The sequence below is a fragment of the Prinia subflava genome, chromosome 7, assembly GCF_021018805.1.
Source record: "Prinia subflava isolate CZ2003 ecotype Zambia chromosome 7, Cam_Psub_1.2, whole genome shotgun sequence".
In the NCBI taxonomy this organism is placed as follows: domain Eukaryota; kingdom Metazoa; phylum Chordata; class Aves; order Passeriformes; family Cisticolidae; genus Prinia; species Prinia subflava.
Genome location: NC_086253.1, coordinates 30,118,372 through 30,134,241, shown reverse-complemented (window position 1 = coordinate 30,134,241; position 15,870 = coordinate 30,118,372). Strand labels below are relative to the sequence as shown.

At 36.3% G+C, this 15,870-nt stretch overlaps 1 protein-coding gene across 7 annotated transcripts in view; it reads right to left on the bottom strand.

The window, feature by feature from the left end:
• Window positions 1-441: 441 nt before the first annotated feature.
• MICU3 (mitochondrial calcium uptake family member 3) overlaps window positions 442-15,870 on the bottom strand; it is a 61,701-nt gene continuing 46,272 nt past the window's right edge. For 3 of the 7 annotated variants that reach the window (XM_063402023.1, XM_063402025.1, XM_063402027.1), the window contains 4 exons: window positions 11,827-11,935; window positions 10,787-10,944; window positions 7,848-7,922; window positions 442-2,697 (listed from right to left, as the gene is read on the bottom strand). In XM_063402023.1, coding sequence (XP_063258093.1) covers window positions 7,854-7,922; window positions 10,787-10,944; window positions 11,827-11,935 — 336 coding nt within the window. In that variant the 3' untranslated portion in view covers window positions 442-2,697; window positions 7,848-7,853. Of the gene's footprint in view, window positions 2,698-2,891; window positions 3,034-7,847; window positions 7,923-10,786; window positions 10,945-11,826; window positions 11,936-15,870 lie in introns of all 7 variants that reach the window. The other 4 variants (XM_063402021.1, XM_063402022.1, XM_063402026.1 and 1 more) reach the window with 2 other exon arrangements.

Genomic DNA, 15,870 nt, shown 5'->3' with positions numbered 1-15,870 from the left:
TGCATTTACTTGCATTATTACAGTTTTCTCAACTTACAGAGGAGAATAAGAGCTGGTTTAAAACAAAGCCTTAATTTACACAACTTTTCATGTAATTGAGTTGCAGCAGACACATCTTCTGAGCTGCCAGGAATTTTGCAGATTTTGAGTAAGGTTTTATTCAGCCCAGTGACTGTTGCTTATCCGAGGGGTGCCTCTACAGCAGATGGCATGTGCCATTACTGTGCCTTGTTTTCACTGTCCTTGCATTTCCAGGTCATTTATGCAGGATTCTGTGGCTGAAAAGCGAAGCTATCTAAAGAGATGACTAAAAGAAGAAAACAAGTCCATTTTTTTGTGATGGTGAGATGCTCTAATTCAAAGCGCTTACACATTCATGTTACCAAAAAAAAAGAGATTATAATGACAAAAGAATTTGAATTATATACACTACAAAGAAAATTAGTTTCAAGTGCATTTATTTTGAAATAAACAATAATATTATATGTATTCATTCATATTTATATTAAATAATATTATTAAACATGAAGAAAAAATAGTCTTAAAAACTAATCTGACACTTTCACATTCTATTTTATATTAAGTAAGTATAGATAGGAAATACATAGAAAAATGCTAAAATTGCCTCAGGCCAGCCATAAAAGCAAAGTGCACTGTTGCCTAGGGCAGTGGAGGAGCAAAATGATGATGGTACTGCTGCTTCCTCCAAGGGGAGGATCACTGTGAGTGGGCAGTCATGAGTGAAAAGTAAGGATGGGAACCCTTTCAGTGACTCCCAGTATTTTCTTCTCTTTTCTTTGCCCTTCGTCACTGAAGTAACAAAGTGGGTTTTGCATATGCTGACAAGAAGCAGTGAGACAGTTCTGGGTACCGAGATGATACATTGAATACAGTTGATTCCCTAAATGATCACACAGGGGTTGCAGCTTATCTATGTTCTGCTGTGTCAATTCAAGAACCTTTATCTCTATTTATTTATTGCTGTCAATAGTTTAAGGACACCAAGGTGGAAATTTTGAATTTATTTATTGTGAAATGTTAATTGATGTATCATCCTTTGATAGTTTTCTGAACTGGCTTGGGTTTGGAGGGTTTTTTTCAGATAAAAGCCACATTTAGCACATATTTTTTCTACAATTCCCAGTGTGGAATTTCTTAAAAAAAATGATTTCTTCTCATTTTGTTTTGATTCTTGTACCAGAGATATATCTTACTATAAATGAAGCATTTCTAAACTTAGATGCACTGTTACAATGATAATATAAATCTATTCACATGACATATAATATGGTAATTGAGAAACGTGCACTCATTAAATGTTAAAAAGTTTTCTTTTATGATTTGGAGTAGTAAGATATTTAAAAGCATTGTTTTAGTTCTGTTTTGATTGTCTGACTACCAAATATTTCTGCTTCCGATGACAGTTTATTGACATTATTTAAGTGTGTGTGTATTCAGCTGGAATTATTTCAAGGCACAGTCTTTTCCTAAACAGACTTATTCAATGTCCAGTAAACCCTTTCAAGAAGGGTGTAAAAAATATGTGTTCTTGTTTGTGTGGATTTAATTCCTACTACCTAACAATAATCTTAATAGGGAGCAAGGAAAAATGCTGTTGCTGAATAGCAAACAAGTAATATTCAAATATTACTTAGTGTTGTTCTGTACTACGCATGCCTTCATCTTTTGTTTTGTTTTTTTGTTTGACACAAACACAAGCTATTGATCTAGTTTTCAGACAGAGCATTCCAGAGTAGCAAATTAGACAACTATAATTTCTATTCAGTGCCACTTCATCTAAAAGTGCACTATTTACAAGAAACACATGAATTTGTACTCTACAAGAAACATACCAGTGTATGGCAATAAAATTTATAATAAATATTACAAAGTGTATGTTACATGAAATTGAACATTTTGACTTTTTTTTGACATACTCCTTGTAAGACATCTTAAAATCTGTACTATTTTTTAAAAGATAAATTCATAAAAATAATAATAAGACTTGGAGAATCTGAACATCATAGTTCATACAGTACTTTTCCTAGGTAAATACCTATCATTCACATTATAACCGTAGCAGTTTACTCTTTGTAAAATAACAGCCTCTAAGAGTTTAATTTGTCCACTCAACTCGTATGTAATTGTTATGCTACTTAATGTAGTCTCATTTTCAGTTTAGCACAACTTTTAACAGTGCTCTTCTGAAAGTAAATTCACAGTCTAAGCTGATGCAGGCAGTTTCATTTCACTGCCAAACATCTTCCTGGCCAGGTGTAAGACTTGTTTTTGTTTCCTTTGAAATGACAAATTTATCTCAAAATAATAAAAAAATAATATTCAAAAGGTGTTCTTACAAAAGAAGGCTTGTCCCACCCACATGGCATAGTTAGTTCATCAATTAAATAAAATACATACTGAAAAGCAGTTTTAAGAGTTGATGATCACTACTCTAAGTGGAAAAGAAGTCCTGTGTTTTCTGCTGCAGCTGGAAGATTCACCATTCACCTGGGTTAGTTTGTTCTTCATTAGGAATTCATGGGAATAAATAATTCTCGCCCGTGCAGATAATCCTGCTTTCTTCCTTTATCTCAGCATATCTTGTCTCCAAAATTGCTTCCACAGATCTCTGAGATGCTCACTGGTTACAGTCATCACACACGAGTAATATTCCTTCCAGCCATACTTCGGAGTCTCCTGTGAAAAGTAAAAACCATACAATTGGAAAAAAGGTACCATTCACTAAATTCATTAATTCAACCTTAAATTTTATTCAGACTCATACATACTAAACGGATGTTTTAATATTAAAATAATGAGAGATCCAATTTACTTCTGTAAAATGAGTTATAAATTCATACGTAGGTTAAGTATTCAAAAGGCATCCTCACCTCACAGCACACAGCATTCAACAAATAGCCTATTTATATTAAAAGATGCAAGAAAGTATTTCGTCTTTATTCAGGTATGTCCAGCTCCCTCTCTAGATTCGTTCCTTGATTCTTTGTATTGACATTGTACTAAAAAGTTCACCTATGACACCAAACAAAAAGCATAGAAAATTAATGATGTTCATTAAACTGAGGCACCAGCAAAAGCCAAATATGGGCAGATGACATGAAAGCTTCTTGATATTAGATTACCTTAATCCTAAATTGTAGTTCAGCAGCATGAATAGATGTCCATTGAATGGAGAGGAAAACTGGCCAAGGGCTGGCCTGGGAGATTTACTGCTCTGTGTTCTATGCTCTCTGTCATTATCACTGGATCTCATTATTTCTTCCACTATTCCTATCTCCACAAGTCTATTTTCATAGTAAGTGTAAAAAATTGATGGAGAGATAACTAAGAAACAGAGCAGCTGGGGAAGGAAACCACTTTCCTCCTAGTTTGTATGTGAGCATATGCTGCATGGTGTGGAATATCCCTTGGGCCAGCTGGGGTCAGCTATCCTGGCAGTGTCCCCTCCCAACTCCCTGTGCACACCCAGCCTCCTCGCAGTGGGGTGGGGTGAAAAGCTGAAAAGTCCTTGACTCTGTGTAAGCACTGCTCACAGCAACCAGTGCATCAGTGTGTCACCAATAGCATCTCATCCTGTATTTAAAACACAGCACTCTAGCAGCTCCTAAGAAGAAAACTAATTCACTCTTAGCTAGAACCAGGACACACTGTCCAATGCCTTGATTTAGTTGAACTGAGTGAAGATATTAAAGAAATTGCCACACTGCAGTACATTAAAATCCACCATTAGACATGGAAGCCCACATCTATTTATTCTTATCCCTCATCTTGTTTAATTAAAAAGCATAGAAGTTTAACACAATCCACAGTAGTATATGATGCAGACATTAAATATTAGAAACCATACTTATATGAATGCATAATTTAGCTGATATTTATAGACAATATAATGAAAAAAAGCATCACTTGCAAATTGCAGTGCATTATTTAACAAAAGCATATTTAGTTTATTAACCTGTGCTTTAAGATATGCATTTATTTTTTATTTTATGAAATAAGTTCAGAGAAATGTTCATGAAAGTCATTAAAAGAAATGCTGAAATATGCTGACTGTTCATCTACTTATTTCTGATGTTTGCACTGTTGTTGTATCTACTCTCAGTGTACCAAATCCACAGAAGCAACTGCTTGTCCACACGTTCTGCAATGCTTTCATGTTTCACTGGAACATTCTCCTCCCACTGTATCCAGGTATGTTTTTAAGCTTCTTGTCAGGTTTAAGATCAAAAGCCCAAGTTCTGCAATTTCCAATTACTTTTGTAAGATGAGTCAGGAAGGTGTGCCTAATCACACACTTTTCACCTCCCTGCTTTAGAGAAGAGGTAAGCAAAAGTCTCTTCAAACAGTAAGCAACAGCTTCTTTCGTTTTTTTTAAAGCTGTCTTTTGCACAAGATGTATTCAATTGCTGTGTACTAGGAAAGTACAGAAATTAAAAGCTTTAAAAAGATTAACTACCTGAAAAATTTGATCTCACTTGACAGAATGAAAATGTTTACAAAAGACAGTGATTTATAGTTGAAATGGCTGGAAATGAGGTTCTGAATACATGCTTCAGTTTATCATGTCTTTTTCAAAAAAAATTTCCTTCCTCAGTCAGTCTCGAGTTACTATTTCAGCTATTAACCACTACCTCCCAAAAGCTTTTAATCAGAAATTCAGGAAACCCACAATATTCAGAACATCTAGAAATCAGTTATTTTAATGCAAAAAAATCCTAAGATTGTCATAAAATTACTAGTACAAAGAAATTAATTTCTAGATTTACATTTGTGATGTAATAATTACTTTTCAATACTTCAATAGTCAATAAAATCACAATTATGGCCTAAATATCTATTACAGTTACTGAGCACATGAATAGTTTAGCAAACAGTTCTTTAGATGGACTTGAATCCCTTCATAAGCTGGTTTCCAGCATTCCTTTTTGGAAATTAACTTTGAAAGGGCTTTGTTAGAAATTTCCTAGTTGATCCTTCCACAGACATTCAAAGCAGAGCTGTCCTCTGTGCTCTGTCAGGCAGTTCCCTACAAACACGTGTTCTCAGTTCTCCCTGCAGTGCATGCCAAGGATATCTGCCAATGCCGAGTCAGGCTGTGTGCCCTGCAGGGACCACACACAGCTTGTACCGTTGTTCCTCAAGGAGAAATCTGCATTATTTATTATAAGGGTACAACATTCCTTACACTGTGGAGTAATGGCATTAGTGCATTTTAGAGATATGTGACATAGAGCACAATGTGCTGTTTATTGCTTTTCAGAATGCAAAGCAGGGTATAATCTATGGTAAGCGTGCCAAGTATCTTAATCTCCTTCACCAGAGTTCTAAATTCACCATAGAAAAGCACAATGTTTCAAAGCACAATGAACCAAACATTTATATTTGGAAAAAAGTGAAATTAATAGTAGTTGTACTGCACCTTACTGTGGAATGTAGTTGCAGCTGATTTTTGTATTTCATGTACATTTATGTGCTTCTTTGGACATCAGACTGGAATTTAAATGCCTCTTGAAATGGTTCAATTTCCAATCTCCAATGATTCCATTTTTATTATCTTTTCAATTTATAAAATAAATGGAAAATTATGATGTTTAGAAATATGTAAATCCACTTTCACTCCACAATGTATGGCAAAGACAGAACTATCTCTGTTTTACTCCACAGTACTTTTGCCAAATCATTTCACATGCCTTGGCTAAAGTTTCCATTTCCATTAGCAGAAGTTTACAAACAAATCTGAAGAAATATTATGAGTTATGCAATGTTTTGCACAAAAAGGAACTCTTAACAGCCAACAACTGGTTATGTCACTGTAATGCCTGGGATGGATCTCAGAGGTCTTTTCTGACCTTAAAAATTCTGTGATTCTGACTCGTGATAAGAGACAAGAAGCAGTTGCTCAAGTGAAGAGCAGTAGCAAACAAATGTGTCAGCAGGGAAGAGAGAATTTTATATATACAAGGCTTATATTTGTATTCTTCAGTGCACAGGCAACAGGTATTTGATACAAACCTGCTCAAGCAAGCTTGGGTACAAGAAGAACTTTTGTTACATCCAGGATCTCCAGGTGGGAAGAAGAGCAGGGTAAATAACTAGTGACCTTTACATTAACTCAGTGAGGTTGCCTGGAGCCAAGTCCATGCCCTGAAAACTAACCTGGTTTCTTCTGTCTCCAAATGGGTAGTGTGGACATACTATAATTCAACATTTTTTTGAGAATTTAATACAGACTGAACAACATCTCCCTTTATAAATCTCCATGGTACATTTTTTCCCAGTTTACATCATCTCAGCATACGAATTAATTAATTTAGTGTCTGAATTTAGATCTCATAAGTTATTGTCAGATTGTTAGTGTGCATACATTGATGTATGTATACTTGATCCTTTTACCACAGTCTTTCTGTCACCAAGATAATTTTATTAGGTTTGTTGCTTAGATACTGGATTCCTTTGTGTCACTGCATTTTCTTCCACTTGGTTGCATACCCTTCACTGAAATTATCAGGGAAGCATCATGACTGTGTAGCATTTTGCCAGTTTCCTGTAAGAGCTGTTCCACATCTTGAAAAGTTTACCGTTTAAATAATAATTAACATGAAACTACAATTTGGTTTTCAATAAAAAGATGAAGTGCTCCTAATAACTATATTTAAAAATACATGATAAAAGAAGAAAGGAAGCTTTGAAAGTCAAAAGTTTCAAAGATTTAAAGTTACATAAGATTAAATGAAAGCCATGACTTCCTCTCATGTGACTAGTGTCTTGGATTACTAAAATATTGTTTAAACTACTTTACTAGTCATTTACATTTCCCATTAGTAAGGTGGAGAAACCAGACTCTTTGTTAAGATCAAATTCTCTTCTGTCCCTCATATATTAGTACAATGGTTCAGTATTAGGGAATAGTAATGAACAAAAAAATCTCAGCTTAACATTGTGCCTCACAATTAAAACCAGCAGGAGAATGACAGTCAAACCCTCCAGGTTCAGGAGCATGAGATGTGCTGGACCCCTCACAGGGTCTTTCAGAACCATGGGGCTTGTCATGGTGTACATCTCTGCTCCCTGGGAGCCAGCAGCCCTCATAGCAACTCCTGCAAAGTCTTCACATGGAAACAGGAAAAACCCTTACAAAGGAACAAACTCTTCCTTCATGTTAAGAGGAGAAATGTCTACTAACACAGTGCCTATGTCCCCTGTGTGACAAACAGTTTCACAATACAGCTACAGAATAAGCACACCCCAGTTTTTACACTGAAATTCATAGTACAACTGAACTGTACAAATGGACGCGCATGTAGTGGATGTGTGAAAACAGCCATGGTGATTATGTGTAGACACAATGCTGATTTTTCAAACTTGCTGGTACAGCATTAGTTGAGCCAAAAATTATTGCTATCAAGAATATAGCAGTATAAATCAAAGTAGAATCAAGTCACTAAAAGTCAGAAAAATATGCCTCTACAATCTTCCTTGGTAAATACTTATCAGATGTAAGTACCTGAGAAATTACTTAAATAGACATAATAGGACAGACAGAAAACAGCAAGAAACTATGACAAAATAGTTTTCCTGATTTCAAACACAGTACAAAATCACAGCTGGCTCACAGAACAGTGACAGTGTGAATCAGCCATTATCAACTCCAGGATAAAATTCTATTGCTTCAGTCAAAAACACAAGGTGATGTCTTGAGCTACTACATTGCCTGCAGTCATGTAACCTATTCCTGAGTTTTGGGACAGGAAACAAAGCAGTGACAGTTCAACATTCAGCCATTCCTGCAGGCATGCCAGCACACTCAGACTGGGGCTAACACATACCGTCATTTATCTGCTATAGAGCTCCTTCCTCACGCAGGATTTGAAAGTAGTGTACCTCTGTATGGGTTTGTAGCCCTGTGGAGCAGAAGATGGAGAAGTGTGCAGATGCAGACAACACGTGAAGGCAGCCAGAGGGAAGCATAAGACAACGGTATCATGAAAATACAAAAAAAATGGCTTTAATTGACAAATAGCTAGGAGATACCATACAGCATGTGTTATGCAAAATGTTTATCATTTAGTCATTAAGTTCCAAGTCTTTCAGTTTAAAAATGGAATTTGTAAAGGAAAGGGAATCTTCTTATATATAAATTTGAAAAAGAAAGGGAAATAATTATTTTAACTAATAAGCAAAAAAAAGCTTTTTGTGTCTGAACATTTTAATAAGTTTATGGCAGTACTCTGACTGACCACTTGATGGCAGCTTAACATATGAGTGTGCTTCAAACTACTAAAATGAAAAAAGGTTTTAGGTTGTGCTACAAAAGTTCAGAAAAAGAGACTTCATTTGATAAAGTCTTTAAGAAATTTATTTTTCCAAAAACGTATCTAAAATTTGTATTAAAATGAAAATGTATTGTGTTCCTCCTATAAGAGGTAGTACCTGACCCTCAAGCTTTTAAGTTCAAGGCTAAGCTTTTAAATAGGAAAAGCCTGCTATGTACTGACTGATGTTTCAGAACTGCATTTTCATTGGACTTCTGTCACTCTTTACTCTTAAATAGGTTCATTTTAGTCTGACTATATAACCACAAAATGCCCTTTTCTAAAATACACGGTCCCAGTACCAAATCCTGTAATGGCCTCAAGATTCTGGACAAACATAATTAGTGGAACAACTTTTTAAAAGGTAGAATTGCTAAGTACAAGATGTTAATTGTAAAATCATACTTCCAATCATAGGCGTAACTGAAACTGTTATTTTGGGATGTTTTTAGAGAGATAATCAGATACTACGTCAATTGGCAGACATTACTTGAGGGATACTTTACATTAAAATCAGGCATTGATACTTCATAAAGGGGTTCAGATTTCTCATGGCCAAGATTTCTGTGTTGCTACCAAATAACTGAATAAGCTGAAGCTGTTACAAACTTTTATCCGTATAATGAAACTGACGGAATTTTCATTTAAAACACAGTTATTGATAAAGGTTAGTAATTAGTTAGCTTTGATTAGTATTTAATTAGTGATTAATTAGCTTTGATTTAGCACAAGATGACGTTTGAGCCCTCCACACTGTAGGAGCAAGAGATCAAGTTTTACTTGTGTTGGACACATTTAATTCTCTGCAACTTTTAACATAAGAACACGTTAACTTTTAACAATAGGAAGCAATTAATGACACTTTCCATCAATTTGTTCTGGGAAAAAGGTTCTCAGGCATTTTCTACTTTTCATTCTAAACCAAGACTGCAGTGGGTGGGGGGTGTTTATTAAGGCAAAATCTTTGCAGATTTTTTTTTTATGAGGGCAGATTTTTGCAGAACTTTTCCTATTATCCACTCTAGGAAAAAAATTAGTTTGTGTGACACTTATGAAAACTTACTGGAAATTGTAATTCCTCCTTTCACTACTGTAATTGTCTTGGCATACTACTGATTAGTGAAGAGAATGCATTTAACTGAATTACAAGACCAAATCACAATTGTCTCCTATATAATCCAGGAGAGGTCTAGTATTTAACTTAAATAAGAATTATAATTTATGAAAGGTTGTGTTCTTCTGAATATTGGCTATTCTTTATAGTTCTTTTATAGTCCACTGGAATATTTTATAGTGGTCCAGGTAAAAGCAAGATACATATGGAAGACTGAAGAGTGCTGGATGATACTGATTCTTAAAACTGTATGTGATTTCTGTCATGCATTTTATGAAATAGGAAGATGTAATAAATACAAGAATTACTTAGTAAGCAGACTGTTTGCTGATTAAATTAACATACACTGCACATTTACGATTAGTAAACATTAAAACATACAGCTGAACAGCTTGAAACAATTGTGAAGCAAGCATCATTACCACACCATAATAAAAGGAATTGAGGACCAACAAGGAAATATGTTTGTTACAAATACAGTGGTTGTTATCTACATTTTATGTTTGATCAAAATATTACAGAAATAACAAGTAAACTATTAGACTCAACACCACTTCACAGAAAGCTCTATAATTACATTTGGGAAGCTAACTAAAATTAACTAAAATTACAGAAGTAAAATATTGAAATGTGACTTTAGGAACCATAATACAGCTTAAGATTTATGTCTAAGCAATAAGGTTGTTAGTTAGAACACCATTTTACATTTAGTTAAAAAATGTTAACAGTTGTCATATGAAGAAAAAAAATTACTGCCCTCTAGCTTATTATAATTGAATATTTGATATAGGGTTTAATTATTAAAATCAGGTCTGAACTAGAACACAGCATTGTTCAGCACCACTTCAATTTTTATTTGAAAATTAAAACTACCTTCTGCTGCAACTCTCTCCAACTGTATTATGAGCACTTGGTATTTTATATAATGTTTTAGAAGAGTTGACCTTTAAACTTCTTGAGCTTGAGAGAGACAAGTTCTCTTTTCTCTGCAAGCAACACAGACATAATTGCTGCCATTGTTAAAATTCCTAATGCTAATCTATTAATCACATGATACAGAAGAAATGACAGTATACGGGGGATTTCTCATGTCCTATTTGGCTTCCATATTATAAAAGTACATCACAACCTCTAAATATTGCTTTCTAACAAAAAAACCCAAGAATTTAAGAAGGATTTTGTCTTACAGATTGCTTCAATATTTCTATAAATGTATGTCATAAAATGTATGTCTTTAAACATACACACTGCTGGTTTGAAATCTACAGGTGCTACAGATCCTAAAGCAGTGGTAAGTAGCAAAGTCAACTAAGATAATTATAAAATTTAGACTCCTTACCCTAAACCCTCGATTGAGTCTGTCTTTCATGATGCCAATAAATTCTTTATAACTCAACTGGTCATCTCTATCGACATCAAAAATCTTGAACACTGTGTTCACCAAGTGTGGTGAGAGCTTCACACCTGTGGCTACATACACAGCACGCTTGAATTCATCTGCATGAGGAGAACACCAGAAAAAAAATAAAAAAGGTGAATTTAGAAGACTTTGTGAACAGCATATTATGAAATATAAGTAAACTTTTAACTCGAGTTTTCACATTTAACTACTCAAAAATATGAAAAAGTGAAAATTAGGACCGAATTTCACAGTTCTAAACCAAGTAGTCCTTAACTGATGTAAAATGACACTGCTTAATTGGTGCAAATTATTTTACAAAAAGGGTAACAGTCCATATACTATGTGCAATAACAAAATTAGAAAATCCTATTATAATTAAACCTATGTTACATATATGGCATTTACTTATGTGACACAAAACAGAACCCAAGAAATAGAGCACAGAGAAAAAGATACAATCCCTTGGTAAAGCCCCATTAGGTAGGACTATGCTGGTGGTATGGGGTCAGACTCATGAAGAGGCTACTTGAGGAGAGCCCCCAAGTCTGACCACTGTGCAAATTGCTCACCTTGTGCTCCCCAAGCATCACAACTGTTCTATGAAGGATTTTAGTAGATACATACATGCCTAGTTCTTTCAGTACCCACTTACTGATTTGTTAAAAATCTGTCTGATCTCTCTTCAGACCTTCTGACACTGTCTTCTTCTATAGCCTTTGTAGAAGGCCAAGTTTCAGATGCTCACTGTGTAAAGAAATGCGTTTGCTTGCTTTAATTTGATCTCTCACTGGTATCATCAAGTGCCTCTTTACTCCTGTATTGTAGGATTTGATGGACAATTATTCTGCATTGACCACCACTTACATGACTTTGCACAACATTAAAACTCCAAACTAGGAAATACAAAACATTTTTGCATTTTTGTCAGCAGTTCTATATGGATATCAATGGATTTTTATAACAATATAGTTACTTACCTTGACCTATGGAACGACTTGCAAAATTATACATTTGCATTGCAATTGTAAAGTCTTCTAGATTGTTCAAGAATTGAAAAAATGATCTAAATTCTTCAAATGTGATACCCTAAAAACCAGGAGAACAATATGCTCTGTAAATTATCAGTAGTAATAACAACTGAATAAACCTTGCAATTATATATGCCTACTTCATTTAAGAACAGATACCATATTCATTAAAAAAAAAAAGATTTGTTGCAAAATCAATAAAGTAGAGAACTGGAGTTTCTTGAGGAATGCAGTATGTCTTTCCTCTCTGTGACAGTAACAAGACAGTAATTCTCACCAGAGCAGTTGAAAATGCTGTTCCATTGCTGGGGGCAATTTTTAAGAATTCCAGGGTTATTACAATACGATAGTCAATACTGAGAATAAAAAGTCTAGGTTTGGCTGTACACTGGGGTATGTTTACTACTGAAAAGCTGCAAACCATTATTATATATATGTTAGTATATGTGCTCATATAAATACATTGAATGGATTCATAAATATATGTTATGGTCTATCTTAAGCCCATACTTTAGGGTGAAATTTTTACATATCTAGATTAAGACACCCAAGTCTCTTCAGCTGAGGATTTGCAAGTACTGCAGGGTTTGTCCAGCTTTTTAAAAAATCAGTTGCATTTTGATCAAACTTTGATCTTCTGTGAAAGTTTCACTGAAAAGTGTTTTTGTTAAAAGAGTTTATCTTCATTCCTTGTAATATTTTTCTGCTCTTCTCTCATCTTAGAGATCCAAAGGTCTGATAAACTATCTCTAAATCAGTTCTGAAAGAGATCTGAAAATGAGACTTTGAACTAAGCCAGGACCATTGCCTATATCAAATTCCCATTGGTCTCAGCCATTTCTGAACATGGAATGGCATTCTTTGTCTAACCTTGACCTCCCTGGACTCTTTTAACTATAATTCCTGGCTAATTTTCCATTTGCTTTTATTCTTTTATACTATTTAAATACTTATCTCTGAAAATGTACTTGAAAGCAATAGTAAGACCTGTGAGCCTTTCTGTTCAAACTAAAACATTGATCTGTGTCTCTCCTCAAACATATATATAGTCTTTATTGTATGGTGGAACACAGAAAACATGCAAATGTAGGTTTGTGCCAGAGGAGAAGATGGCAGAGGTTGGATGCTAACCCATATGAAACAGCAAGCCCTGTGGAAAATGTGGAGAGCAGCATTTTATTGTTAAATGCTTAATATATTGTTATAATATTGTTAATTGAATATTGTTATAATTGAAGAATTTAACAGGTCTCCACTCACTTGAGATGTAAACCCCTGCTTAGGGGATCCTACCAAAGCACTAGCTAAGAACTATAAACTCTTTGGAGAGCTTGGCCCATCTCCATCATGGATTGTTTTTCTCAACAAGCAGATCCTTCACAATTGGGAGGAAATCCTCATATACACAAGCAGAACCACCACCTTATTTAAATTTTTAGCTTAAAAACTTAATTTAATATTATCAATACTGTCTTTTTGTTTCATTGCATTTGACACTATTAGTTTACATGTCCAAATTCTAGTTCTTGCACTGTGTTTAGACTGAAAACTATGGAACTGGAAGAACTCTGCCATGCATTTGTGAAATTCCTAGATCAGTGAAACTCCATTTCTCAGCCAGGAGCCTCAGGTACTATGGCAAAACAGCAATATAGAGAACATCCACCAAAGTCTTGAGCTGACATTTTTAGGTTCATAAATCCTTAATGTGCCTGTCATGGGTTAGCACTGGCTAGATGTTAGTGCACCCATGAATATATGTTTTTTCTCTAACAACTCCTGTGGGATGTGATCAGGAACAGAGCAGAGCAGGCTTAAACCTTGAAAACAAAAAAAAAAAACCACCAAAACTTTATTAATTACATAAGAACAGGGACAGAGATACTCTTAAACACACACAGAGACAGAAATAAAAACTTCTTAGAACATTTCTTCTCCCAGTTTCTACCTCCTCACCCATCACTCTTCACAGACTAACCCTTGGGTTTTAGATCAAACAATCACCACTCATAAACAAACTAATCTTCAATTCAGCAAGGGAGAGAGGAGTCTCTCTCGCACCACAAACTGTTCTTCAGAAAACAGGGGTCCACCCCTTATGTGTTTCCATGTCACCTATAGCACCGCCCGGAGAAGTCTGCTAAGGTGACACTCTTTTTCCTATGTCCAGCGCTCTCACCGCTGTCCACAGGCTGAAAACTGCATACAGGGCTCTTTTAAGGATACTTGCATGCCGAGCTCTCCCCTTTTTACCCAGGGGCCAGGGTTCCAGGAGCAGGTCTGCCCTGAGGGCAGAGGGTGCCACCTCACCCTCCCCCTCTTTTCTCTGCTCGCTCTAACTCTTCAAGTGCCAGTCACTGTAGCAAAAGCAAGGGCAGCTGTATCCACCCAAAAATGCAGTTTATGTTCAAAAGAGACTTAAGTTCAGTCTATGGCTGACATTATGCAAGAGAATTCCAGCTCAAAAGGCCACTCCTCTCATTCTTCCATCGGGTTCCTTCTAATCATGCTTTATCATCTCGGTCTCAGGCCGCTTCCCTCTCTCCGAAAACCACCAGTCATGAGAATCAATGTCTAAGAAAAGTTTCTTTCTGCCAAGCAAGGGTTAACAGTTTCTTCTCGGCAGGGTGCAGGCTCAGGCACTCCCAGGATCCGCAAACCCCCACGTGGCTGAGCAACTTCTCCCGGAGTTTGGGGGGGAGGAGGGGGGTGAGCACACACAGCAGGCACTTCCACAGTTTTTCTACCCCTCCATCCTGGACGGGGCAGCTTAGTTCCAGTCCTGTCCCTTCTCTTCTTCCCCCCGGGGCTCCGGCTTACCTGAGCCGACCACGTGTTTCCCCTCCCCCACCCAGCCTCGTGGCCGGGCAGGGGAAGGAGGCCTGAGACGTCTCTCTGCTGAAACCCGGATCCGAAAAGAGACCGAGCCCCCCAAACTCCTGCTTTTAACTCTTTGTGTCCTCAGAGGCGTGTCCAAACCTCCGAGTGACCAACCCAGGTGCCAGCAGAAAAGCTGATCACTGATTAGACTGCCCACATCTCCCTGGAAAAATTCACCTCCCCCCCCCAACCACGACAGTGCCCCAATTTGTCTGTAAAAATTCTGAATGCAAAAAATAAGTGCAAGAGGTCAGGCTACTGCAAAAATCTTGTTTGTATGCACGACTTTCGCTTTTCCTAATAAACTGTCTCTTTCTCATCTCTCAAGTTTTCTGGCTTTTACCCTTCCAATTCTCTCCCTGATCCTGCTGATGGGGGAGTGAGCAAATGGCTGCGTGAGGCTTGGTCAATGGCTGGGGTTAAACCATGACAAAAAAAGGGAAGCTAACTTTGTTATTTATATGAACAGATTACATTTTACTACTGCAAAGAAAACTCAGATTAATGTACCAATGTTGCTAAATATGCACAGACTTTCTTCAGGAGCTGATATCCATAGTAATTAATGAAGCCAGCTTACATGAATCACTGCTTGGCATCTAGTTAGTAAAAGGAGGAAAACATCCTGTGAGCAGGCAGCATGCCAGCTCAACATATTAACATGATTACAGTATGACAAAAGATCATCATGCTGCTTTAGGGACTTCTTCCTACAGTGCCATGGAAGATTAACATGCCAACTGTGAGAGTATGGGCCCATTACGTTACAGACTCGACTAATTCTTCTTCTAAATGGAATCCTCTGGTTGGTATTAGTATTGCAGCATATCATTATCATGAAATAAAGAGCAAATTTTATCATTTTCAAATTATAGTGTTATGACAAGAGTCAACAACATTTGAACAACATATGAACAACACCTCCATGGCAGTAAGAGGCAAAGTCCTATTCTTAAAAGCCTGTGGCCAGCATAAGAGATGTAGTGACAGCACATTTACCAAGGCAATAATACAAAGTTATGAAAAACAGCAATGTCTTGTTTCACTTAATGGAGGTATAGCATATGACATACAGATATATAGCACCTGTCCAGTGCCAGGACATTCCCAGAA